Source organism: Neolamprologus brichardi, chromosome 16, assembly GCF_056152115.1.
Source record: "Neolamprologus brichardi isolate AB-2024 chromosome 16, ASM5615211v1, whole genome shotgun sequence".
NCBI lineage: Eukaryota > Metazoa > Chordata > Actinopteri > Cichliformes > Cichlidae > Neolamprologus > Neolamprologus brichardi.
This window is the reverse complement of record NC_142119.1, coordinates 17,359,052-17,386,447: the sequence shown is the minus strand read 5'-3', so window position 1 is coordinate 17,386,447 and position 27,396 is coordinate 17,359,052. Positions and strand designations below refer to the sequence as shown.

The window sequence follows — 27,396 nt, the reverse complement described above, 5'->3', positions numbered from 1 at the left end:
AGATACAATGAAAGCACAGTGAGTCTCAGTGAGAGCATGTAAAAAAACATCAGTATGCCAAAATGCTGACATTATTAGTGGATTAGATTCTCATTTGCATGGTATTTAATTTAGCAGTTGTTTTCACCTCCTTCTAAAATTCTAGTGTCACGATAACGCTTGTCTTATTAATGAAAGATGAGGCTGAAAATCTGTTTATTTCTGTTATTTTTTGGATGATATAGAAACTTTTGCCTGTTTAATCCCTTTAGAAGCTAACATGACGTAACATTATAATGTTTTTTTTAATTATACTGTAATACTGTTACAGAACTGACTTGTGATGATGCTTTCAGTCAGATTGCTCTTTCGTGCATTACAGTGTTTTATTATTATGCTTGGTTGATTAGGTTAGGAACTGTCGTGGTTTTACACATGAATGAACTGAACTTTTAAACCGTTAAAAATAGATTTAAAACAAACCAGATGCAGTAGAACCGGCTTTTGTATTTTACGTGTTGACAACTGGAATCATTAAACATTGTTACAGTGGTTTTGTGAGTTGGTCCCTAGCTGTCTTACAGCTTCGAACAGAAAAATTAGGCCTGAATTGAGCCTTTCTGGTAGCTCTTCCCCACAATAACCTCCATGAAGGCAGTGTTTAGCTTGTAGTTTCAGGTCAGAGCTATTCCACTTTTGGTTTTGAGGTTAGACATGAATTTGTTTGCTGAGAGTTGACCTTGTACATTCTGCTGGAGGGAAATTGCACCCTTCAAGAAAGCTCTCTGTGTGAAATGAAAGAAAGAAAGAAAGACTAAGCAGATATTAAAACATTTATATGGAAACTGTTTGGTTAAACTGATTTGTCCAGTTCTGACCCCTCCTCCCCTCAACACAACAAAACAAGAATATATGTGAAAAATAGCAATGGAAAGATTTTTTTCTAATTTGACCTCTTTCAAAAGACAGCTGTGAAAATATGTGTAACACATCAGTGTGCATCGCCTCGGAAACTGCAGTGAGGCAACAGTTTGTCACAGTGACATTTTTCAAGACCTTACAGCAGAAGAAGATACGGCCTGCACGCAATTACCCGTGTGATTAAGAATGTGTTTTACTTTTAAACAATGTGACACTGTTTTGCAGTGAGAATATACAATTTATATATTCACAAATGCAAAATTTGTAACGAGTTTGTTCTGATGTTGGATCTCAGATTAATTCAGGGACAAACATCACACTGTATCTAGTACTTTGTTTCAACATCTCTGCTGCTGGCTACCGCTTTGTATACTGTGTGTGTCTTTGACCACTGTTATTACCAGTTCCAAGCCTCGGGGTGAGAGACAGCCACTCTCCGATCTCTCTCTGTCTTTTCAGATCTCCATTAGTTTCTTTTCCCTGTCCTCCCCTGAGGTAACGCTGTGTGCGTGCACGCACGTGTGTCTATGCGGTGTCTCTTTCAGGGAACAGTGACATACATTGGTGCCCCTCGCCTCTTTATCTTTAACCCCAGCAGGATTCAGAGCTTTCCACTACTCAGACAAGCTCCTCATTTGTCCACTCGCAGAAATAAAAACACTGTGGGAGCAAGACAAGATCAGATTATATAAGATTTAACGTGGGGAGAACTGGTATCATCGGTTATGTTGTCACATAAGCTGAAAAGCATCTCTGGTTTGAAAAAAAACCCCTCTTCAGACCAGAATAATGGTTCATAAAAGATTTCATACACCACTGAACAATAACACACGCCTGGTGGTTCCTGAAAAGTTGACATACATTTTGTACATAAATGGCTTTTAACTAACAATAGTCAGTTAACATTAATAGTAGTGCACATGTTGAGTGAAGCTGGCAGTGGCTTGAGCAGGACCTGGGCATTGTACGGCCTCCGGGCCACATCCGGCCCTTTGGTTACCCCTGACTGGCCCACATGAGGAAAATTGAAATGAAAAATAGACAGCATGCGGTTTTCCCATTTCAACATCCAAACACTCCTTCATAAGCTCCATCAGGGAATGAATTACTGTTTTTTTTTTAAAATTTTGTGGGAAATGATTTTTTTTAATGGTGACTGCTGTTTTTCAAAGTTTATTTGGGTACTTGCATGCAAATGACTACAGCTTCACTGTAAATGCATTGAAATGGATGTTTGTGAGAGATGTGAGTTTGCTAGACCTGAAAAATGTCAGCTCGCATAAAAGAAAAACACTGATGCAGAATGTAGAATTTTTAACAAGACATAGACTTCGAAATATTTATTTAATGAAGGCAGAGGCGACGTCATGTTAAAGATACAGATACAGGTACATGGGCATTGTACAGTGAAATTGGAGAAGAGCTTATGTCTCAGCAGATTAGCATCCATACATTCTTACTGCTTACTGTATTATTTAATTCCACAGAATTAAATAACACAATAAACACGTAATATAATAAGATAGCTAATTTAAATAGTGAGCAAAATAGTGAGTATAATAACATTAAAATAGCAAATATGAAAGTATAAATACTCATAAATACACATACAGATCTGCAGGATATTGCACTTGTTGGTAGGTAGCAGCAGCCATGGAATGTGGGTGTTATTGAATATTTTACCGTTTTGTACTAGATGTAATGTTACATTTGGCACCATTGTACTGAATATTACACGTTAGTTTGTGGATCGGATTAATGGGAAGAATTTAAGAGTTTGAATGAGGGGAAAGATGCAAGAATGGCTGACGCAGAGTAGGAATCGACATCTAAACCTTTGCTAGCTAAGCTAAAAAGTAACAAGGACTTTTTTTTTACCAAGCTTCACACGTCCATGGATGGAGCAGTCTAGGCCAGCTTAGTTATTCTGTAATGGGGGATTTAACAAATGCCCTGATGGGGGGGAAAAGCATTTTGAGAAAGGGATGTTTTCCCTTCCCATTGTCGCCAGTAAGTTCATGCTCTGAGTAGTTTGTTGAGTCTTTTTCTGTAAAATCTTTACCTTATTATGTGAGCCCACTGCCCACTGCCCACTGTATAAAACATTGTTGAGAGGATGCTGAAGATGATAGAAGACATTAGTTATAAAAAGAGAAGAGATTTTTTGAAAAATGATAGCTTGAAATTTGTCTTCTCAGTCAGGCTTGCACAAATAAGGTCAGCGTGCATCACAGAACGAGACATACAGTTATGCAAAAATAAAAGTCAGAAGACTCGTTGCAGTTGTCTGAAAAACTAAGTCCTTGATTTAGTAGCTTGAACCAACTTTAGCAGCAATAACTTGAAGTAATTGTTTTCTGTATGATTTTATTAGTCTCTTACATTTTCTTACATTTAGCACTTTTATTCCACTCTTCTTTATAAGGTTGCTTCACTTCATTGAGGTTTGCTGCCTTTTATTCATGCACAGCTCTGTTAAGGGCCTTCCACAGGATTTCAGGACTTTAACCAGGCCATTGCAGCACCTCGATTATTTTCCTTTTCAGCCATTCTTTTGTTTGCTGGTGTTCTTGAATTCATTGTCCTGTTTGAGCTCTAGTTGTCGGACAGATGGCGTCACATTTGACTGCAAATACTTTGGTGTCCAGAGGAGTTCATAGCTGATTCGGTGTATGCAAGATGTCCAAGCCCAAATCATCACCCCTCCCCCAGCGTACTTGATAGTTGGTTCCTCAGGTTTCTAGTTTGTTCAGATGCAACTTTGCAAACCTAAGCTGTGCTGTCATGTTCTTTTTAGAGAGGGATGCACTGATTTTTTCACAGGGCAAAAAGAAGACAGTTTACATGAAGTAAACTGATTAAAAATACCCAACCAAATGAACCAAAAAAACCCAACACCAACACCATTTATTTGTATTTTTTTAAACATCAATGAGGTGAAGTGTTCCAATTCAAACCAGTTTTAGACTTTTCTAGGAATCTTTCCACGTCCTGAGAATATAACTTGTCACCTTTTACTTGTAACCAGATTTAAACATAAAGGGGTGTTTTAAAAAGCTATGAAGGGCCGACTGGATTTAGCTTCTTGGCATGACTAGTATAGACAGACACCTACTTGCTCTCACTAATGTCACTTGGGGTAGTTGTTCATGTTTCTAACAGTGGCCACTCATGTTAAAAGTGTGACCACTGGCAGAATAGAAGAAGCTCCAGCGACCCTAATGGCGTTATTCCCATAGAGCACTGTTATAAAAAGGGTGTGTAAAACTGTTGACGCCTCCAACTGCAAAGAATTATTATGTTTTTGTATCTATCTTTTTAATCCATAGAGGTATTATACCTCTAACTGGAGCTTTATTTGGTCTGCTTCATCCCAATGTAAAGTTAAAGGCTGAGTGTTATGATGTCTGTTAGGTCAGTGATGCTCAGTTGGCTGCACAGTATGGAAGCGAGGGGGCAGGCGGGGGGTTGCCATCAGCTGAACACTTTTAATTCAAATGAGTAGGTGCCATCATTGAGTTTAGTATTCAGTTCTCGACATTCATTATGGTCTTGCACTTCTGGATTTAGCAGTCACAGTCTGAGATTCACACACTGACAGAGATGATGGACTGCATTTCACCGCAACATTAAGGACATGCAGATGAGGCTGAAACTCTGTCAGGTGTTTCTTTGAAGTCTTTTCCAGGTTGGTGAGAAGCTCTACCTGAACATATTTCTACTTTTCCTCATCAGTCACGAATTACATTGTTGCTTGACCGGTGTCAGTGTGTGTGTGTCTGTGTGTGTGTGTGTGTGTGTGTGTGCCTATGTATGTATGAGATTATAACCCACAGCTGGCCTCTCTGATTACTGACTGCCTGGTCAGCCTGGATTAGACTCATACAGACACACACACACACACACACACACACACACACACACACACACACACACACACACACACACACACACACACACTACAGCAGAGAAGCTAAACACACATTTAATTTGGCTCTTGAACTCTCAGTTCACTGACTTAGTCTTTCTCTGTCTGCGTCTTACTTTGTGCGTTTGTGTGTGTGAGAGTGAAGATGTGTGCATGTATTTACCTGTGTGTGAGAGTGTGTGTGTAATTCCCAGCTCAATAGAGCAGATATATTTAATCCTTCCCTTGCTGAAGCTGATGTCAGCATGAGCTGGCTCTCTCGCTCTGTGTGTGTGTATGTGTGTGTGTGTGTGTGTGCGCACGCACATTTTTGAAGCTAATTCATCACAGTGGCAGATTAACCAGCTGTCTGCAGAACATAAAGTCCACCACTAACAACCAGCTGGAAGAGAGAGCAAGACAGGAAGTGTCTCTTGATAACTGAACCGTGACATGGGTTGTTTCGTGTCTCTGCCTTACACATTAGTCTCTATTTACCTTTACAGCGCTAAATTCTGCATTACCAGTGAGCCTAAGCATCTGCGTCTAACAAGACACAGGGAAACTGTGCATGACAAATGAACAAAGAAAAATCTGGAAAGTAAAACTAAGGGAGATGTTTCAAGCTACGCTCCACACCGATGCAGACTGAGCTAGATCTAAAACTGTCTTCCACCAGAGATCACTCCAGCTAGTCTCAGGCCACACCTGTTCTAGTGGCCAACCTCACAGAAATCCCATGGAGCTAACGGCAGTACGGCGGGCTGAAGTGGGCAAAGCAAAAGAACCCAAAAGGCTCAAATAGACAGACTTATCAGCCAAGGCAGAGCAGCATACCCATCTCCTCACTTTGGGATGCAGAACAGTCAACAAGCAGGCAGTTGAAAAGTTGAGGAGGGGGTTCAAGAACAAGCCTTCTAGTCACGGGAGAGGAAGATGAGCAACGCAGTAGGTGACTGAAACTAGAGAAAAAAGAAGAAGTAGAACAGCTTGATTCTGACAGAGGTTTCTTCCTGTTGAAAGGGAGTTTTTCCCTGCCACTTTCACCAAGTGCTTGCTCAAAGGAGGTTGTTTGATTGGTAGTTTTCTCTGTGTTATTGTATGGTTTTTACCTTAAAATATAAAGCCACTTGAGGCCCTTTCTGTTGTGATTTCACGCTACATAAATAAAATGGAATGGGATGAGCAGGGCTTTTACTTTTATTCCTCGACCTGCAAACACCAAATACCTGTCCTAACATTATTTAAGTCAGATTTCAGTAATTTAAACTTCACAATGGCTCAGACTATATGAGTGTAATGTAACCTGTCACAAACTCACATGAAAGAAAGATTGTCAGCACTGTTTCACACCCCATCTCCAGCTGCCTCCCTTTTCCCGCTCCACCACAACCACCCACACATGCAGGGCCTTGGAGTAGGGGTGTGTCACCAGGGTGCAGAGGAGGTAACCCCCCCCCCCCCCCCCCCCCTCTGTCCCCTCTGTCCCCTTCTGGCTGCCTCTGCCTCAATTTTATCCCACAACTTAGACATTCACATTACTCACACTCTCATTACACATACATATAGGATCTTGGGGGTGGGCACGCTACACGGAATCCCAATTACCATCAGGGTGTACACCTCACCCCTGGCGTCGTTGCCCACCTCTCAATTTTAAATACACGTAGACATTGAGGGCTAGCAGGAGGGACTATGCGCTTACCTGCTGCTCTCTGGCAGGTAGCTCCATGCCCTCCTGGGTTTTAAATGCACCTTAGAACACACATACATCAACACTACAATGAGCGGGTGGAGGGAGGTTAGGAGTCTTCTCTCACCCTCGTTCTCTGCGGTCTGCTGGAGCAGGGGGGCTAGGAGGAGGAGTTGGCCGTCCGACTGGGGTCCGGAATGTGGGGCCTCCCTGCTGCTGCGGAGTCGGGGCGGTCTGCTTCTCCCCACCGCAGGGAAAAGGGTAGCACCACCCGAGTCTGGGTGCAGTTCCCCCCTCCAGGGGCAAGGGTACCTAGACCCGGTTCGTAGAGTACGCTTAGGGAGTGTGATTGTGTGTACAGCGTCTCTTTATGTCTGTCTCCACATTGGTTGAGTGTGGAGTGAGTGCATATGAGAGCATGAGGGTGGGAATGGATGTTTGTATCTGTGTGTGTCTGTTTGTGTATATATGTCAGGTTGGGTATCAGACGCCACCTCTCTGAGGACATCTCAGGCCCTCCAAGGTTTGGAGGCCTATCTCCCCCCATTACCTCCCCTGCCGGGGGCGGACTCCCTCAGACATCGGTGCGTTGGTGGTTCTTTGTGTCCGGGGATGGGCGTCCAGGTACACACCGGCTCACTCCTTGGCGGCTGCTTATCGGGGCCTGGAGCCTGGGGCTCGCTCGGGCCACTTCGGAGGTGGGGTGCCCCCGGCCTCTCGGCCTGGGGCTCGGTCACTCAGGCACAGCTGGCTGCCGGCGGAGCTCACGGGCACGTCACTGCAACCCCCCTGGCTTCTGCTCCGTGGCTGCTGAGTGACCCCTCATCTGGGACTCTCCTCAGCTCTTTCTGGGACAGTGGCACGGTTGCCCCTCTGTTGGTCTTCCTTGGTCTCTTGTGTTCTGGGGGCCTCTGGATGTCTGGTGTTTTGATTTCCTCCATACCTGCTTCATGCCCTGGAGGACGGGGCAGTGGCCCCCCCACACCCTCTAGCAGATCATTACATGAAGGAACCTTTTAAAAACAAACGCGTCCATGCTCACAGGTGTACACACGGGTGCTCACACACACAAACTACACCCTTTTTGGCTCCTACCTCAAAGCACGCTGTGCTGTCGATCTTACGTGCTGCACAATAATGTTTAATATTTAGTATTTACTGTCATATTCCCATATATCATTGTGATGTTGTTTATTCTATTACTCTCGTTTTCTTCTGCTTGTTTTCTTTTTTCTTTCTCAACAGGTGATCCAGGTGATCGATATATGTATTTTTTTTCTGCTTATTCTGTTGGTTTTTGTTTTTTGCCCTTCTCCCCCGTCCCTCTTCTCAACTGTTTTTCTTTCCCTCTTTCTTTCTCCCTTTTCTTTCCCCCAGTCAAGTCTGTCCCGTATTCAGCAAGTGAAAATAAAATAAAGAATAAAAGGTGAATCAAATGGACCATTACGGCAAAGCTGGGATGGTCAATTTGGTAAAGAAAATCCGTTGGGCATCTTTCTTCGCCTTTAGACAATAATTCTGATGGCAAAAGAGCCAAACGGGACAGGCAAAAAAAAAAAAAAAAGCACTGTTTCACACATTTTTTTTGTAAAAATGTAATGTTTTTTATGTGCAGAAACTATAGTTTCACTCATAATGAGTTATTTTGTGCCGCTGTGCACACGGGCGATATCGAGTGTCGATAGTAGAGGGAAGTAGACCTTGAGTTAGTGCCGTAATGATCGTGTCCCTGTATTTATATGAGTAATGTACATTGTGGCAGCAAACCAAACTAAATGAGAGGGTGTGTGGTTTATTGGAGGTCATGTGACTTGGCAGCGCTGCCAGGACAGCAGATGGACACAGTCATGGTTTGACCTACACACACACACGTCATGCTTTCTCTCTCTCCTCTTAGTCATTACTTCATCACTTTCCCTGTGAGCGTTTGATGCTTCGCGCTTTGTTTCCGGTGTCATTCAGGCCTCACTCGTGTCTGTCCGTCCACCCGTCCGTCCCTCAGTGAGTCTTCCTGTTTAGGACATCCCGATGTTTGGTGTCACCTTCGCGCTGGCGCTGCAAGCAGAGCTGCTATGTTGAATCACTTCAGTGTTATTTTTTGATGTTTCTCTGGATTTCTTTGCTAGTGACTTTAAGATAATCTCTTCTAGTAACACATATTAACTGGTGTGATTAGGAAATTTAAGTTTCAGTTTCTTTGAAGGTCATCTGAGTGGATTTGCAACTTATTTAATTGTTGAGAGAGTGACTCCTTACAGAGCTGGTAAACCTTTGGAGCTGGCACACTGACTCCTGATGTAGGCAAATTAAAATAACTCTAACCTTTTTGCACCGCTGTTTTATAGTTTTATATATTATTTTATAGCACATGCTTAGCTCATGTTCAGGTCAACAAAACCTGTATCATATGTTTTTTTCTGATAGTCAGCTCTTCAATTCAAAGTGTCAAAGCTCATTCAAGTTAAAATGAAAAAGTAGATGTCTTTGGTGTTTAGTTATTTTAAACCTTAATGCAACTTTTGGGAGAATTATCCCCTAATAATTCCATGTTACATAAAAACTGAGAACAGTGATTGTAATTTGTGTTTCTCTCTCTTCTCTTCTGCAGGGATGAAGACTCCTCTCAGCCCCTCTCAGTTCCTGGACAGTGGGCACATCTTTGGCTTTGGAGGGATGTGTCAAGAGCTGATGGACACGCCCACACCTACATCCATCAGTCTCTCTGTCCCACACGCTACATCCTCAGGTGACTGGCTTGTTAAGTGATCGGCAGCACAGTGTACCTCTGCAACTCAAGGCAAACGATGTAGTTTTCTCGTCTCGTCCCTGCTTTTCTTTTCAGGTCAGAGCGGGACGTACTCGCTGTGTGAGGTGTGTAACCTGCAGCTGACCTCTGCTGCTCAGGCCCAGCTGCACTACAATGGCAGGTCTCACCTCCGGAGAGTGAGACAGCTGCAGGCTGGAGACAACAGGCAGCAGGCAGCAGGTAATTCCCTTCTGTAATGTGACTGTCGTATCACAGCAGCGTCTGCATAAGCGCATGTAAAAATCCGCTAACGTAAGATTAGTTAAATAACTGTTAATTGTGTTCCCCGAGATCCAAACAAATATTTTAAATGGAAAGGAAACTAAATAATAATCAAGTGTAGCAGCAGCAGCAGAGATTATTCTTCTTATTGTCGGCTCTTTATATGTTCTAATGGGTCTTTGATGTCTTTGATATGAGTAGGGACCCAGTCCAGGTCTCTTCCCCAGGTCACAGGGCTCAGTTCTCAGCCTGCAGGACTAACTCCGACTCCCGGCTTAAGTTCAGGCCTCAGCGCTCCTTCCAGCACGACTGCAGGTAGGACCAGGGCTACATCTTGTTTTGCCTCACATTTTCAGTCATAAACTGACAGACAGGTGATTTGTGTCCTGCGTGAGAGGAAATAACTAGTCTGTACTTTGCACTCCCATGGCAACCATCATGCCAGTTGTCAGGATACCCAGAGGGGCATTAAGAGCTAAATGGGACGTTAATTTGTAAAGTCTGACTGCTGTCTGCTGAGCAAGCGTGACTTTGGCTCATCATCATCAACAGCTGCTGCCCCCTGGGAGAGGTTACACTGTGTGTGTGCGCGTGTGTGTGTGTGTGTCTGTGTGTGAATGCTAGATTGGAGATTGAGGTCTGACAGGATAAACTGAACCCGCATCAAGTGACATCATCACTGCAGTTTTTTACGCAGCCTCTGTATGTTTAGCTCCGCCTCAGCATCTGCTAGTTATGTCAGCATTGTGAGCTATGCTGTGGCTGCTGTTGTATAGGCTGTGAGTCCATTCACTCTAAAATATCTCTGTTAAATTGATTATATGCAGTTCGTGACAGTTCCCAGTAGCTCTCAGTGACTTTTGTAATCGCCCGACTTGTCTTATAGTTAAAATAGAAATTAATATATATGAATACCTCAACATTTTTAAATAAAATAAAATGGTTTAATGGTTTGGTTTAGTTTTAGTATTGCCGGGTCCCAAATGTAAAGTGTTTGTTAATCGTCTTTAGACTGAAAAGATGTAAATTCAGAATTTTAAAATCCTTATTTAAACCACAACATTAAAAAATCTGTAAGAGGTTTAAGAATATCTAAGTCAACTATTAATACAAATTATGAGGTCAAACAATACAGTGTAAGTGTTCTGTGTAAAGTATTGATGGAATATGATACAGAATGTGGATAATGTAAAGCAGGGGTCGGCAACCCTAGGGTTAACTGATGGCACGACCATAGCTGGACCGGCCATCGGGCGTACCCGGCATTTGCTCGGTGGGCCGATGATTTTTTATTTATTTTTTTGTAACGGTATAAACAATCAAAGGTGGTGGATTGGCCAGATGCTGGCCAGTTGTTTGGTGGTGGCTATGGCGTAGCTTCCACAGATTCAGTAACATTATTGGAGTAACATAGCAAGTGGTGGAGGCCAGTGGGTGGATGAGAGAAAGGGGAGGCAGGAGGAGAGACCCGAGGCGGCCCCCGGTCCAGTCAGGTGAACTGAACTTCAGGTAAGAAGTTATGACCTGCAGTCTATCTGGGTCAGATATAAACCAAGTTTAGGTGGAGTTTATTTTCGTTGTGCTGACTTTTTACAGTCAGTTACAATAACTCGTACTGCGTGCTAGCTAGCATGAACTTTATTTTATTCATAAGGTTAGTAGAGTTGCCAACTGTCCCGTAAAAAGATTAGCTCGCATAGACACATTAGTTGTGCCGCTTCTTAATGACGGTATCTTAGCTAACAACCCCAAGTACCAGATTCAACTTGTAATTGGCTAAAAATAACTTACCTAACCTAGTTAGAGGGACGTTGTTAGCTTTCCACATTCCGACACTTCAAAAGTTTCAGGAGCTTTCCGCTCAGCAAAGCATCAGCACCATGGAGATACACGGATACATCCGTAGACTCGAGACAGAATTCACAATGTGTTTTTGGGACTTTCAGGCGTATGGACCAAGGTTTTATTTTCTGATCAAACCAGAAATCTTTAATGAGCAGCTGGATTTGTCTCGCATTAACTGGCATTAACTGGCTGAGTTAATGCCATTAATGCAACATCGAAGCAGCTGGAATCCACAGCTGTGCGTGTTCATACAGCTTGCATTTTCACCTGCTGGACATCACTACCCGAGAAGTTTAACTGTCTTCAGAACATTGCAGAGGCCTTATTGACAGGATTTGGCTCTACATATCTGTGTGAGCAGATTTTCTCTCACATGAGTGTCCTCAGGTAGCCGTCTGAATGCTGGACACTCGGAGACCTGTGTCTCTGAGTGGGAGACCAGAGATCACATTAACATGTGTGTCTCTGTATTAACAAACATGCCATATTGGCCCAGTTTATTTTTCTTATGATTGTTGTGAGGAGACCATAAATAGCATTTGTATTTTCTGTTGTACAGTTCATTTGCTGTTTTTTCTTGTTATGGATTAAAAAGTGTCTTTTTTTTTGTTTCAAAATAGCTGATAACTATTCGCTGATTGTTGCCAACATCTGCGAACAAATATAATTCTATAAAATTTTTCTATATAGTGTGTAACTGTTAATATAGAGCGTTATTAAATTTATTGCTAATGCAATCATATGGCACATTGAATTCTGAGGAAATTTTAAATGGCACTCGTCATCAGAAAGGTGGCCGACCCCTGATGTACAGGATCCTAAATTGTTAGCCTGAATATAAAGATCAAATCCTTAACCTATTAATTCCAGTAAATATATCAAATCAAGCATAACACTTCCAGTATGTAATCACTTAGATAATAAAATTGTCTGGTACATAATTTCTATCCGTGTCCTAAAACCCAACCGTGTAGATCTTTAGTTTCCTACTGACTTCAGTAATTTGGTTACTTTCCTGAGACTGATGTTTGGGGTCTGAAATAATGCTCTTCCACAACTGCTCCACAAGTGCTATCAAATTAAGTTTGTTTCCCTCTTAATAAACTACACCAGCATCATCAGGTCAAGTCTTTAATTTTAGATGTGCTATTATATGTCGAGTCTGTTTTAACAGCCCTAAAGCATTTGAATTCTTTATAACAGAGCAATAGCAGCATTTCTCGCAGCGCCTTCTGCTGGTGACGTTACAGCTCACATGCCTCGACCCCATTTAGCTGTTTGATCAGAGGAGACTGGAACAGCTTCGGAGCTTCCTCAGAGGTTAAGCCCCGCTTCCTTAAAGTCAAGCTGCTAGTCAGCAGAGTGAGAACGTGTTGTAAGATGTAAAGGAGTTAAAGTGGAGCAGCCAGCAGCAGGTCATTAAACTGGGACACGGCACCGCTTCGAATCCACCCCGACATCTCTCAAATGCATTGTGAACGTTTGGTGTTAGGCCCTAAATGTATTAGTCTCCACGCAGAGCTGCTGTCATGGCATCTTTGTGTGACTCTTCCTTTCGGACTGTTCCAGTTTGTTGCTGAAAACACAAAGACGCAGGACACTTGTAAAAGTGTGCCGTAGTGTCGAGTGGAGCGAGAAACATACACCCACTGACACCTGTGTATGTGCAAGTGCAGCAGATGTAATTATATACTGTGTGTCTATATCAGTGTGCAGGGTACAATAACGCTGATTAAAGATTAAATCTCCCTATATTGGACACACACACACCTACACACACACACACACACACTCAGCCTGAATGAGCATGTCGTGCTCTCTTTCTCTCTCTCCATTACGTGATTCTCACTCGACGATGAAAAGCTCTTTGGCCTGAACTCAGTACTCCTCCAGGCCAGGCTAAGTGTGTATTTGTGTGTGTGTGCGGTGTGTGACAGTGACCTGGCTGAGCAGCCTATCAGCAGTCAGGTCGGATGACATCACAATCATTGTGCTGCAGGAGGGCATTTGCTGCTATCAGTGAGCTCCAGAGAGGACAGCTTCCATATAAAGCTGCTGTAAATCAGAAGAGCAGATTATATTTAGTTTCTAGATCATCATTCGGCTGGTTGTCCGAAGGTCCATAGAGTCAAGTTTGTCATTTTCTTTTCTGTTTTTCTTCTCCTTGCATGAAGAGTAGACCTCAGAAGTGCTCCAAAGTTACAAACTGTCAGTAACTGAAGGACAACGTTATTACTCACCACTCTGAGAATTACCCAGACACTTTACTCAAGAAATAAGTACTGAGTCTGACGGACTCTATCAGTTCTGTCTATTTACTGGGTTGCTGTTACTGACTCATGTCTATCAAGTTATGGAAATTAAATGAATAAATATAGTAAAATGTAGTAGTGCTAAGTGATTCCAGTTCTGCCTGGAGAGAAGCCTGTATGTAATGATGCAGGTAAAACTTGGTAAGGACATTTGATGATATTATTACAAACCAGGAAAAGATGAAATACCACAATTAAAATTTTCTGTCAAAGACATGTAATAATACATGAGTACAGTAAAAGCTTACATCATAACTTCTGCCAAAAAAATAAGAAATACCCACAGAAACTGCAACAAAATGAAGAGAATCTAGTCAATATGTGCACAGAGTCTATGTGGGTAAAAATTCAAAACATGAATTACATAACAGGAGGAGGAGGACTGCATAAGATGGTGAATCAGCCATGAATAATGCATGGATAATTGGAAATTCATGATCCTGATATTAATAAAATTAGCTAGGAAGCCAAATAGAAGTCATGGGTGTGTCACCTGCTGCTTTTCAGCTTCGTCAGGTGAAATTAAGTCTACTAATTTAAAAACATTTCCACATTGCAGATTTCTAATAAAAATACAGAAAACAGAGTCAAATATCTCAAACTAAAAAAAGAGTAATGGGACTTTTTATGAGCTGTTGTGCCAACGTGGCTCATTATGTCAGCAGAAGAGAGGGAATATTAAAAAATAACCCTCAGGTTTTAACTTCTCCTGTGGCAAATCATTTTCTGGATCAACAAGTCTGGACTTTCAAGGCAGTGACAAAGTGCAATACTAATTACCAATTTGGAGCATGTTCCATAACAAACTTAAACACACACTCTCCAAACCCTTCAGCTTTATATTCCTGTATGGTTTACATTAATGTTTAATGAACCAGCTGTGGGGAGTCCTCCACTGCCAAAACTGCATTGTTGTCTATCCTGCCTCCTTAAGGAAGAGTTTGATCTTGTTGGATAAAGAAGATAAACGTCACACCCTCATCCACCTATTTCTCAACAAAATGATTTTAGTATATCTACATCTACATACACTAGTGTCTGTCTCTTTTTCTGTGTAAAGTACTTAAATAGTCAGTCAGTATGTGACCAGTGTACAAACAAATACACTCTCTGGCCACTTCTGCTCCTTAACGTAAATATAATCAGCCAATCACTTGGCAGCCATTCAGGTCATGTAGGCATGTATACATGGTTGAGATGACCTGCTGCAGTTCACCCGGAGCATCAAAATGGACGATAAAGCCACTTTGACTGACTTTGAATGTGACACAGTCCTTGGTGCCAGATGGGCTGGTCTGAGTTTCTCAGAAACTGCTGATCTGCTGGGATTTTCCCACGCAAGCCCCCAGGACAAGCAAGGTGTACCTAATTAAGTGGCGAGTGTACATTTTAAACTGAACCCATCAGTTAAGCTCAGGAAAAACAAAACTACAAATGGAAAAAAATTGTTTATAGCTTAAAGGGAAAGAGAGCCGTGACTTTTTAGACCATGAAGTGTGGATGTGCTGTACTGAGTGTACTTACAGTATTTTTTTTTTGCCTCAGTGGCAATTAGTGACCACCAGGAGGCAGCATACACACTTGTACCCGCACAAAGACACATTTATACACCCACAAATTCGCTAATTAAATGAGTGAATTCCCATGATCCACTTTCTCAGTACAAATGAAGAGATTAACTCACATGAGACTAATTACATTTACAATATTACAGCTCCTCTCCTTTCCTCCTTCTTTCCTTTTCTTCAGATCTCTTTGCCTCCTCCATATTCTTTACGTCTTTTCTTCTCTTCCCTCTTTCTTCTCTATGTCTGCAGTGTTGCTGCTGAAAACAACAGCAGCACTGTGCGTGTGCTTTTTTTTAAATAAAGTTTTTAATTTATTGCTTTAACTAAATGTATTTTGGTGATGTTCTGAAAGGGTGAAGGAAGCACTGCGTTTTCCATTTCTCGAAGAGGTGCGGTTATGAATACTCCGTAGAGTTTGTTTTTAATCAATGTTTGATTTTAAGAGAAGATAAAGCTATTTTTATTATTATTTATTATTTGGAGTCAGAAGTCATGTGAATGTACTTTGAAAAGTGGGTTTTGTGTTTGGAGTTTATAGAAAAGGGTGAAAGGGAAAGAGTCCTGGTAATTGTAAAAACTGAGTTTCTGATTGGATGCTTCTTACGTATAGTGAAAATGTCAAAATCAACCCTCTGTTTTTTACAGAGCCCCGCAGGGGACATGGGAGAAAAAGAAAATTAAGACGGACTTTTGCGAGATCTCGCAAAACAAACTCGGGAATGTACTCTCGCAAAAGTTGAATTCCAACAATGGCGGCAGCTACTTAGTTGTAATATTACTCTTTCTGGGTTACAAAATACACTTTTAAGATATTTTGAGGCGTGAATGTAGTTGTGTAAACGTCAGATATCTGCTCGGTTTACAAGACATCACATATTTGCAAAAGTGCTCCGACATTTTCGGAGATGTATGAAACTTTTGCAAAACAAACTCGGGATTTCGCAAGTTTTGCGAGATCCCAAGTTTGTTTTGCGAGATCTCGCAAAACTTTTGCGAGGTCTCGCAAAAGTCTGTCTTAATTTTTTTTTCTCCCATGTCCCCTGCGGGGCTCCGAAGTTTTTCCTTTTGTCATCTGACTGTGTGTGCATGAATAAGCTAGCTCTAATTAGCTCTCCTGGGCTAATAAAGGTCACAGTGTTGTGTTGCTCAAACCCCATTCATAATAAGCAGGGAAATAAAAAGTTATTAATAGGCACATATTGAAACAGTGTGTGCATGTTTGTTAGACAGAAAAGGGGTAGAGCAAGTGTTGATGTGTGGTCTTGTGTTGATGTATTCAGCAGTGTATGAATAGATCGTGCTGACGGATTCACACACTCATAGTGCTGTATGGTGATGACAACAGGCTCAGCGGTAGCGACCGGGTACGATCAGCTATGAACCAATGATCTGTGCCTCCCTGACTATATCCTTGACCACTAACCCAAAATAATTCATGCCCATGTTGGTGCTAAGACACTGGTAAAAGACTAGTATGACCAATATAAAGCTGATGCATGCAGTATGGCTGGGCTACACAGCTTAAAAGCTGATTAGTTTATTGACTGCTGTCAGTTTTGGCTTCGCCCGATCTACAATGTACCAAACCTGTGTCGCGCTTTCTATCGGTGGTAGGTTCACAGTGCATAATAAGTATTGTATAATATAATAAATACAGATAGAATAGTGTGTAATGATGTGGATCGTTTTGTGTTGTGTGTCAGAACAATGAGGCAATTGCTGAATGAAAACAGGAGGAGTGATCCACCTGCTGCCGTCAGGCCTGCAGGTATCAGGCTGTGATGTTCACCTTTATAGTGGACAGAAATTATTTTTTGGAGTGGCACAAATAATTAGTGTGCCATCTTATTGAATGCAGAACAGCTGATTGTTCTGTAAATAGTTTGAAATGGTTATAAAAAAAAGAGTAAAAGGTAAATGGGTGCAACTTTGTTGTTTGCAAAACTTGTGCATATGATTTTAGAATTGACAATTTATATTTGCATGTAAAGTTATAAAATATGATTCAATAAACATGTTTGTGGTTGTTACAGTAAAAAATATAACTTTTTTCTACTCGGATTTTATGTTTTTTCTCTGATTTTAGATAAATTGTGTTAATACAGTATGTCAAAATGAAAACATAACTGTAAATTCAGATATGTGAGGTTGTGCTGAAAAGGATGATACCCAACAATTCAAAGTAAATAGGTTTTAAAGGTGAAATATAGAAGTAAAAGTAAAATAGTTAAAAATGGCCAATTATACTCTGGCCCCATGGTAAAACGTTGTTTTTTTTTAAGTAACACAATAGTTACTTTTCAAGTAATTAATTACTTTTAGAATCTTGTAACTCAGTTACTAACCCAGTTACTTTTTTGAAGAAGTAACTAACTAACTAACTATAATTAATTACTTTTTCAAAGTAACTTGCCCAACACTGTTCATGATGGCGTTCAGTTGTAGTTTTGTACGTGCACGTGGACAGAGACAACTGCTTATGCGGACACTTTTTTTTTAAACTGTTTGCGTGGACATGATATTTTTGAAAACAGTAGAGGACAAACCTTGTTGTTGGTCAGTAGACAAATCATTTGTTGGTTTATTCCTTTCCTTTTCTTTTTTTGTCATGATGCCACAAACTGCGAGCGAGCGAGCAACCCGGTGACACAGAGAGAGACAGACAGAGAGAGGGAAAGCGGGATTTCCACTGAGACACAGGGGCTGTCATCACCGTTCACCATGAATATCATCACCTCAGTGATTCACATACACTGTGCACTCTGTCTCTTTCTCGCTGTGTGTCGGTCGCCCTCCTCTACCCTCACACACGTGTCTCTCCGCGTTCACACAAACAGTCAGGCAGCGGGTCTGCGCTGTTTGGTGTGGGATTTCTCTTGGTTAGTTTTTTTATGTTATCAGGGGAGCAGATGATAGGAAAGAGGGAGAGGAGGAGGAGGCTGAGGAGGTGAGACAGCTGTCTTCCTGTCCGTAATGTGGAGTAGTTTCATGAGTCGAGGTAGGAAATTCTTATTCTGTTTATTTCTGTTTTAGCGCCACATTCAGACGCTTTGTTCTTTGATGCTATTTTTTTTTAAGTTCTGTCTGAAATGTTGTTTATGTGGGCACTTAGGTGTTTATGGGGGAACCTGGAGGTTGTGACCTGGATTCACACTTTCAACTGAGGCTGAGTTTTGTCTAAAAAAGGTTGAAAACTGTTACTGTCCAAGAGAAAGACTCAGCTGTTCATCAGAGGATTATTATACATATTTAAGAAGGGTTATGTACACAACTCATTGTCTGGAGCTGGTTTCTAGCATTGTTATTTCAGTACATATAAGTGCACATTTTTATTCATTTGTTTTACTGTATTTGGATTTTTTTTTTTCATTTTAAGACACGAATAAAGTTATTACAGATAACTACAAGAGGGATATTAATGTGTGAAATTCACAGTTTTCAACAACTTCACTACAGGTAGCACTACATTGTGTTCAAAATTGGTACCTACATAAATCATGCAGATAAACTGCCTTTTTAATTTCCAATTGGCGGAATTTCCTCTCAGAATTTATACTACGTGCAAAAAAAGGGAATGCACACAAACATATGAAAGTGGACTGTACGCCTGACTTGTACTGACTACCATTGCTCGCTCAGATATGTTTCAGAAATCTCAGTGTATAGATGAACATTTGGGTTCCATATAGTACATGAAGGTTCATAGACATAACTGTGTGTCACATAAGAAGAGAGTAAAGCCCACTGACTCTGTGACTGCTTCCTGGCTGTTCTGACATTCCTCTTATAATAGATAGCGTGACTGCTGTGATTACATGCACGCTGCTGCTCATCACCACAGAGCATCGTGTGCTTAGGAGACAAAAACACACACAGTAGATTCCCTTTACCACTGCAACCATGTCTGGTTTGATTTATGCAGATCAACCTTTCTTGGCAGTGTCCACAATCTGTGGACTGCAGTACTGTGCAAAAGTCTTGACTCACCCCTCATTCTTTTATATGTTGCTTCCAAGAAGCCAGACTTGCTTGTAATTTTTTTTTAATGATCTCAAGTAATAGTTCTTCAAGGTTTTTTTTTGTGTTTTTCTTTGGACATTAGCTGCTTTCCCCTCTTATTTCCAGTCCAGTCTTTGAACCTGACCATTTTCAGAGAAACAATGACTTACAAATCATTCAAGCATGAAAAAGACGCCTAAATCAAGGGATGAACCACTTTTGTGCTGGTTCATCTTAGCAAAGAACCACATTTAAATTATATCTTTAAGCACTTTGTTACTAGCAGCCTGTTGCAAAAACATAGAATTTATCCAGTTTGACAAGCATGAAATAGCCTTTTTGCACCAACAAGATGATTTCCAAAGAGCTATAGCCAAAACCTTGGCATGTCTCATCATGGTATGCAGTGTGTCCTTTAAAAATGTGAGGAGGCTAGAAAAGTGGAGGATGAAAGAAGATGCAGCATGCCTAAAAACTATCTACAGCAAATGAACAGTATCTGAAAGTGATGTCCTTAAAGGCTTAGGTTCATAGATTTAAGTCTGTTCTCATTCAAATGAGATATTTCCACATGACTAAATATTAAATCTGACACCATAATGGTTTCTAAGTTATCTGAGGCCTTTCTCTGTGGCATGTGGCTGTTCTCCCTTCGTGGGTCTCCTCCCACAGTCCAAATACATGCATGCTAGGTTAACTGCTGATTCTAAATTGACTGCAGTTGTGAATGTTTTTGCGTTTTCCATTTTGTCTCCATCTCCATGCAGTAGACTGGTGACCTGTCCATGGTAAACCCCACCTCTTGCCCTATGGCAACTAGATTTAGCAGGTAATGGTATATATAGATGTGCTGTGGCGAGGACTCTGAGCTTTACTGCTTTTGTTTTATTTAGTTAGCTGCATCGACTGTCCTACTGTAGTGTTTTTATTGCTTTCTAGCCTCTAGCTGAAGAGGTGTAATTTGGGAAGTAATAGAAGAGTACATCATCGGCTTAACTTCACGTTGATATCTGACACCCTTGATCTCTGGTGGCTGCACTAACAGGTGGGTGGGTAATGAAAAGTGATGAAATGGAGATAAAGTGAAGAGTCTGAGGAGTCTGTTTTTTTAAGCTGTGTTATAGGGTAGCTTTTGTTGCTGGATTATTGCTTTAGATTTCATTCATGATGTAGATATTAAAGTTTCACAATATTGTCGCCAGCAGTAAAAAATATACTAGAAAAATATTTTTGAGAGGGCTACAGATCATATAAAGAAATACTGTTGCGGCTCGTCTCGCAGCTAATTTCAAAGTAAAAGTCTTTTGTCTCTTGGTGTTTCTTTTTAGAGTTGCAGAAAATGATAATTCTTAACCTTTTAAGATTTTAATGAAAGTGACCTTTCCCTAGCACTGCCCTCAGGATAAGCTTTACATTTTCAGCCCCCACTATAGAGTCTAAGGAATTTTCTCCTGCAGGTGATTGTGCTGTTATGTTTCTGTCTGTTTCTACTGTTTTCTCTCGAGTCTCAGACGGGAGCTCTCCTGTCTGCTTTCATATTCTTGATTGGTCTGCTCTGGGTGTGTTTGTCTTCTTTTTGGATGAAGAAGGTTCTGAACATGACCTACTTACACACACACACACACACACAAGCTTGTTATGCTAATGTTTGTGTTTCTCTGCATAATAATAATGCAGTGTGATGTCTAATGCTGCCGTCAGCAGATCCACACTCTGCCTATGTCCCTCCACAGCTCGTTCTCTGTGGATAAGGAATGTCTAAGATGCAGATGAAGGTAGTGAGACGAGTTCTCCTCCCAAAAGGATCAGTGGTGTATTAATATCCTGATACTTTCAGGCTTCATGTGCAGCTGCAGTGGTTTCAGCTGCAGGGCTTTCTGCAGTGGGAAGCAGGTGACGGATACTGTACTGTAAAGGATGTCCTGAGGCGGAACTCAGCACATAGAGGCTCCACTTGTAGGCTGCTCACCTGAACCTCTTTAGTGACACATGAGTAGAAAGTGGGGGAGCAGGGCAGGCAGGTTTAGGACCTAAGGATGCAGGATACGGGACTTCTGGGTAGAACTGAAAGCAAACCTTTATTGCGGGCTGATCTCTAATAAAAAAATTCCTAAGTAATCCAACAAGAAACAGAACCAGGGAGAAAAAAACATCCCAGAAAACAGGAAACCTGTTCATAGGATGAAGGATGATAAAACAACCAAAAGAAGCAAACTAAGGAATTAAATATACACATGAGGTAAGAGCAGAGTGGACACGCCTGGTGAACACAGCTGAACAGAATCCAACTAATGAGTCAAGGGAAGCAAAACTGAACGTAACACACACGGGATGAGAGACTATCAAAATAAGATAGAAAACCAACAAACACAGAGACAGAAACCCTGGCTGCTACTAATGATGACATTCATAGCTGCTAAGCAAATATAGAAGTCGTGTGTCATGGTTGGTACATACATACCATAACATAACATAAAACATTATGACTTCATTGTTTTCATAATTACCAACAGCTTCAAAATTAAGTCACAACTGCTGCAAACAAACCAATAGATACTGATTGCACATAGGGCTGGGCCATATCATACCGTTCACTGTAATACTGGTACAATGTTGGGCAACGATAAGAAAATGAAATATCGCAATAGAATTTGGGTAAAACGCACATGTGCAGTGCCTTTGTTTTCATACGCACATGGCGGAAAAAGCATGGCGGAGAATGAGAAGGGCGAAGTGGATCGTTGAATGAAATGGATGAACCAGAATTGGTTTGTAAAAATGCTGCAACTTCAGTGGTGTGGAACTGGTGTAGCTTTCGTCTGTCAGATACACAACAAAGCACTATTTTTGGTAGAGCATGCTAGCGGGCCGTCGTTATTACCGTGTTTTTTGGAAAATACGGCGCACTTAAAATCAATCCTTTGATTTTTCTGAAAATCGACAGTGCCCCTTATAATCCTGTGTGCCTTATGTATGAATTCTGGTTGTGTTTACTGGCCTGGAAACGATTTTATGTGGTACACAGCGCTCGAAAATCTGTCAAATGCTTTAGTACGACTTTGCTAAGCTACGAACCCGCACCGCTTGATGGATTGTCGGATTGTCACTCGCGGAGTGATACGTACTGTGCTTCAACATAATATTACCGTATTGTGTGTGTATAACCTCTTTTTAAGTTTTGTGGATATTATACATGGTTATCCTGAGGATATGTCGGCCAATTTCCACTGGAAATGCCTTTTGGTTAAACTGTCAGCAAGGAATTTACATTTGCACTGTTAAATATTTATATAACTTTAATGCACATAAAAAACAGCTGCTTGTTTAAGTGAAAATACATTGATGGGTTTTATTTTTGCACTAATAAAGTTGTGGAGTTGTAAAGTATTTTGTCTAGTGTCAATTATATCGTCAGTTATATCGTTATCGCAAATTTTCAAATGTATATCGTGATAAATATTTTTGGTCATATCGCCCTGCTCTAATTACACAGACGATATAAAATCCTTTAATATCAGTAATCTGTATTTGCCTACTGCCTCAGATGAAAATGTGTGTTATGTAAAATGCTGGTGTTAGATGAGCGCAAGAAATTGTTTGTTCAACAGGACATCATTTGTTCCAGTGCAGGCTGTCACCAACATATACATATAAGATATACATGATAAACAGTTGAGACTGGTGGGACACAACGCCCATGATGGAGTTTTGAATTAATGGGATGGTATTTACAGTTACGTTGCTAACTTTTTAGACAAAAACACATTTCTGTAATTTTACATCTGTACACCACCACAGCGGATTTTAAACCAGGCAGCTACTTTCAGCTTTAATTTAGTAAATTGAACAAAAATACTGCAGTAACTGTTTAGGAATCACAGCCACTTTTAGACGTAGACATGTTTTCAAAGGCTAAAAAAGTAATCAGACAAATAAAGCCACTTCACTGGGGCACAGAAACAAAATTGCAGAAGTCGTGTTATTGTCTAAGAAGTTACAGATCTAACTGTATTCAGTGGTTTTCTACTGTAACTGAGCACCTAAGGCCCTACTAGCTGCATCTATGTGCTGCTTTATTCTATGCCTTTAAGCACTTCCTAATTATGACAAACATACTCAAACTCTGATGAATGCAAACTTGAATGAGCCAGCATTTCTTTTATCTAAATAACAACATATCAAACACATGGTTACTTTTACTCATTGCTTCCGCTGCTGTCGTTATTTTGATGTCGTCACATGAGCTTTCGCTGCGTCTGCACAGGTAGCCGATAGCTGGCAGCAGATTCCCAGTTTCTTTTGCGCTACTGCAGCTAAAATATTTGAGTTTCTAAAAACGCCATAAGCCCTTATTCCATTTTAAGTTAGCAAAGGGACTTGCTTTTTGTCACCAGATGGGGAGGTGGGTGATTTCAGTGTGACTGTGTAAAAAGATTTATGTCCACACAACATGAGTAATATACACTCACGCAGACACACACACACATACCCGTGGTAACCGTAGACGTGTGAACCGGCAACTGCTCTGATCTTATCTCACACACACACACACATGCACACACAGCAGTGACTGCAGCGGGGTAATGTAATCTTTAATCCTCCGGTATAATCTGTAAGTAGTGTGTGTGGTCGTCTTTTCTTTCTCTCTCTCCCTCGCTCTCGCTCTCTCGCTCTCATCCCCAGGGATAGAGTTACTTGTCTCTAGAGGAAATAGCAGCAAGGGATTAGGAAGTAACACACACACATAGAGAAACACACACCTGACGTTGAGGCTCGGGGGTCCAGATAGCGATGACACATGCCACTCTTGTTCCAGTCACCTGATACGTTCCCTCTCTCTGTCTTTCTCGCTCTCTCTCTCCCTAACACACACACACACACACACACACACACACACACACACACTCACACACACACACACACAGAGAGTACATGGTGGGTGTGTTTGGCTGTTTGCATGTTTGTTAAAAGACTACAGCAGTGTAACACGGATAAGTAGAGTCAAACTGAATAAATGCAGAAGGAAGAGGAAGAAAAGTGGGAACTAAAACATCAGGACTGAGATAAAACCCCCACCCCCAAAAAAGACATCTGGCTCAGGTAGGACCCTTCAGTTGGTTTAAATCTCAAATAAATATCTCAGTCTTCACTGCCATCTCCATCGACATTCCCTCCTCCTCTTTCATCTTCATCACATCCTGCAGTGTGGAGTTACTTTAGCTCCATCCATTCTAATAACGTCAGGGTCTGATTAACAGCATCAGATGTTTCTCTTTAGTCTTCTGAGCTGGATGATCATATGTAGAGTGAAGCTGCATTAACAGTGTGGATAAAGACATACTGAAGATTACATCACAGACAATTCTCTTTTCCAGAGGAGCATTTTCTGGCTCTGTTCCCCGTCAACATCCACAAGGAACAGAGCCTCATGGATGTTGACGAGGAATTTTCTGGAACACCAGATTAGTGATGAAGACGGCACGAGCTTTAATCGCATTCTCCGATTTTATATTCCTTTTCCGTTTGTCTTCTGTCTCTGACGAATGCATCTAGGACTCTTTTTTTGTCTTTTTAACAGTGGCTTTGCGTCTGTTTTTGTCTATGGCTATTACACACCTGTGATGGACACAGATGAATCTTTACTGCAAAGATAACACTGAGCTGTCTTTATAATGAAGTCAAATTAGCCAAGCTTTACTTAGTCTAGTCTCAACCATACCACTATTGTCAGATACTATTTCTAATGCAGTTTTGAGACCTTGATAAACCTTGATAATGCTAATGTGAAGACCAACCACAGTTTAAAATAAGGTAAGAGAAAACGATCTTTATTTAGCTCATATTTGAGAAGTTCTTTTGTTACATCAGTTAATATAATAACAATAATAATAATTATTATTATTAGTATAATAATTATAATAAAAATAAGTAAGGAACTAAGGAACAAGTAAGTAATCACAGAGCCAGCCTTCATGCTGCTGTAATCCTTCTGTCACATTTATAATAGGTTTATCACATCTTTATCACGCTAATGTCAAGTTGTCACAGCTAAGTTTGCATTAAGAATGACTAACTAAATGCCAGTGATTGTCATACAAATCTTAGACTGTATATAAAAGAGCCACCGTGATATCACAGATTGGTCTGACTGTCGCTATCTTGGTTAGCAGACTACTTACGTATACTGTCTGTATGCTGTCATCACGCAGACACCGATACCTGCTATTTAGTGCTAAGATCCTAATAAACTGCTAAAACTTTACTGGCCAAAACTAGAGCACAGATGTATTTGGCTGGCTGTTAGTGTAGTTAATTGCTCAGCGAAGCAATATTATTTATCTGATAAGTCTTAAAAAATCACCAAAATGCATGAGCCTATAAAAATGTGCCTTGCTCTTCTGTTGGATTTTTGACCTTTCAGTGCATAATGATGTGTGTACAGTTTGTTTTCTGATGTCTTGTGCCCTTTTGAAATTGATTAGTATTTGATATTGGTATTTACATTCCAGTATTCATCAGGAATTGAATGGACGTGACAATGGGATTGACTTGTCCTACAAAAAAGCACAGATCTTTTTGAAATATATGTTTAGGAATTGGGAAAAAAAAATATTTTTGAGAAGAAAAGAATTGTAAACAGAAATCCTTCCGTATAGTGGCTGAGCAGTGCTCCTTTCCACACTTTCAATCACTATAAATCAGTCTTTAACCTGCTACAAACACCAGAAATGCTCTGTGTATCAATTTATGTTGCTACTGTAAGCAAAAGGTTGTGTGCAGCTCAGCCACTCCATTTGGATTTATACACCAGGGGCATGTGACTGATTAAATATCAGCCACATTTTTCAGTAACCACACCCACTGGGCACAGAGCTGCCCGGGTCAGATCACTTACAGGAGCCGCAGTCTGCAGCTCTCGGTGCAGCAGAGCACCGTGCAAGGTTTTCGTTTCTCATGTCTTTATTGTATGAGCCTCCAAGCAGAACTAACTGCGAGTGTAAATATGTGTTTGGATGTGTGTGTGAGAGGTGTGAATGCCAGAGATGACCTTGACTGCAGCCAGAGCCATAAATCTCACTGCTGTACGGGGAAACTCGGCTGACCAGCAGGAAGCTGGATGCTACAAATGAATAAAGGATCAGAATCCGTTTATAGGCAGCTTAATCTCAGCAGCTGCTGATGTCAGCAAAGGACACGCCAGGAGAGACGCTTTGATCATTTAAAATGTTTGGAGCTCTGACATGGTGTGATTTCTACAGGAATTTAAGACAGGAATTTTGTAACTTCAGTGCTATTGCTCTAATTAGAGGATAAGAGAATTCCTGAATGTACACCTTTGACCTATAGCGAGCGATCTGCACATTTCTAACCTTTGAGTGGAACAGAAGAAGCTACCATAGCTCACTAGCACCCTCCAATCATAGTGTACCCACACAGAATATTTGATTTATTTTTGATGACAACAGCTTCTTTCAGAAGTGTGTGGGTGGTTTCAGCTTCCTGACTTTCCTGTTAGCTTAGTTACAATTTTATTATTCACAGAGTCCTTTGGCCTCAAGCCAATAATACGCTGTAAGTATGGATTTACTGGAGCTGTTTCTTCCTTTTGTCCCTCACTTTGCAGAGAGTTTGACACTAGAATTGCTACCTAGCTAGCTGGCATGTAGCTGAAGGTGTAGAGAAGAAAGGAGGGAAGTTCAAAGCTGATAAAGCAGCTCAAGAAAACGAAACAGTAGCAACATATAATGAGCTGCACGCCTTCTGTTTTCTCAAGACTGTGAATAAACTTAATAAATAACTGTCAATTATTGTTTAACCTGAGACATTCATTGTGTCTCAAGTGAAGAAAAGAAGAATTTTGATATCAAAGTTGAGATTAAAAATAGAGTAACAGACTACTTTTTTTCTCACATTGCTCACGTTTTCGTCTTCTTTTTCTTCCTCCCATCAGTATTATTATTTGTAGTAGTCGTAGAAGTTTGAAGAGGTGTGTTTACATTTTATAAGACCAACTAGTTTTCATCAAAAGTTTATATGCATGAACACACACATATGCATATACGCTGTTTGTGATTGAGACCCACTCTGTATCCCTGGCTGACTTGAGTGTTATTAATTAGCTCTCCATCTATACCAGTGGTTCT

At 40.9% G+C, this 27,396-nt stretch overlaps 1 protein-coding gene across 2 annotated transcripts in view; it reads left to right on the top strand.

Moving 5' to 3' along the window:
• znf385b (zinc finger protein 385B) overlaps positions 1–27,396 on the top strand; it is a 57,132-nt gene that overhangs the window by 19,526 nt on the left and 10,210 nt on the right. For both annotated transcript variants that reach the window (XM_006788123.2, XM_006788121.2), the window contains exons 2-4: positions 9,109–9,246; positions 9,343–9,486; positions 9,730–9,843. In XM_006788123.2, the coding sequence (XP_006788186.2) occupies positions 9,111–9,246; positions 9,343–9,486; positions 9,730–9,843 (394 nt within the window). In that variant the 5' untranslated portion in view covers positions 9,109–9,110. The remainder of the gene's footprint in view (positions 1–9,108; positions 9,247–9,342; positions 9,487–9,729; positions 9,844–27,396) is intronic.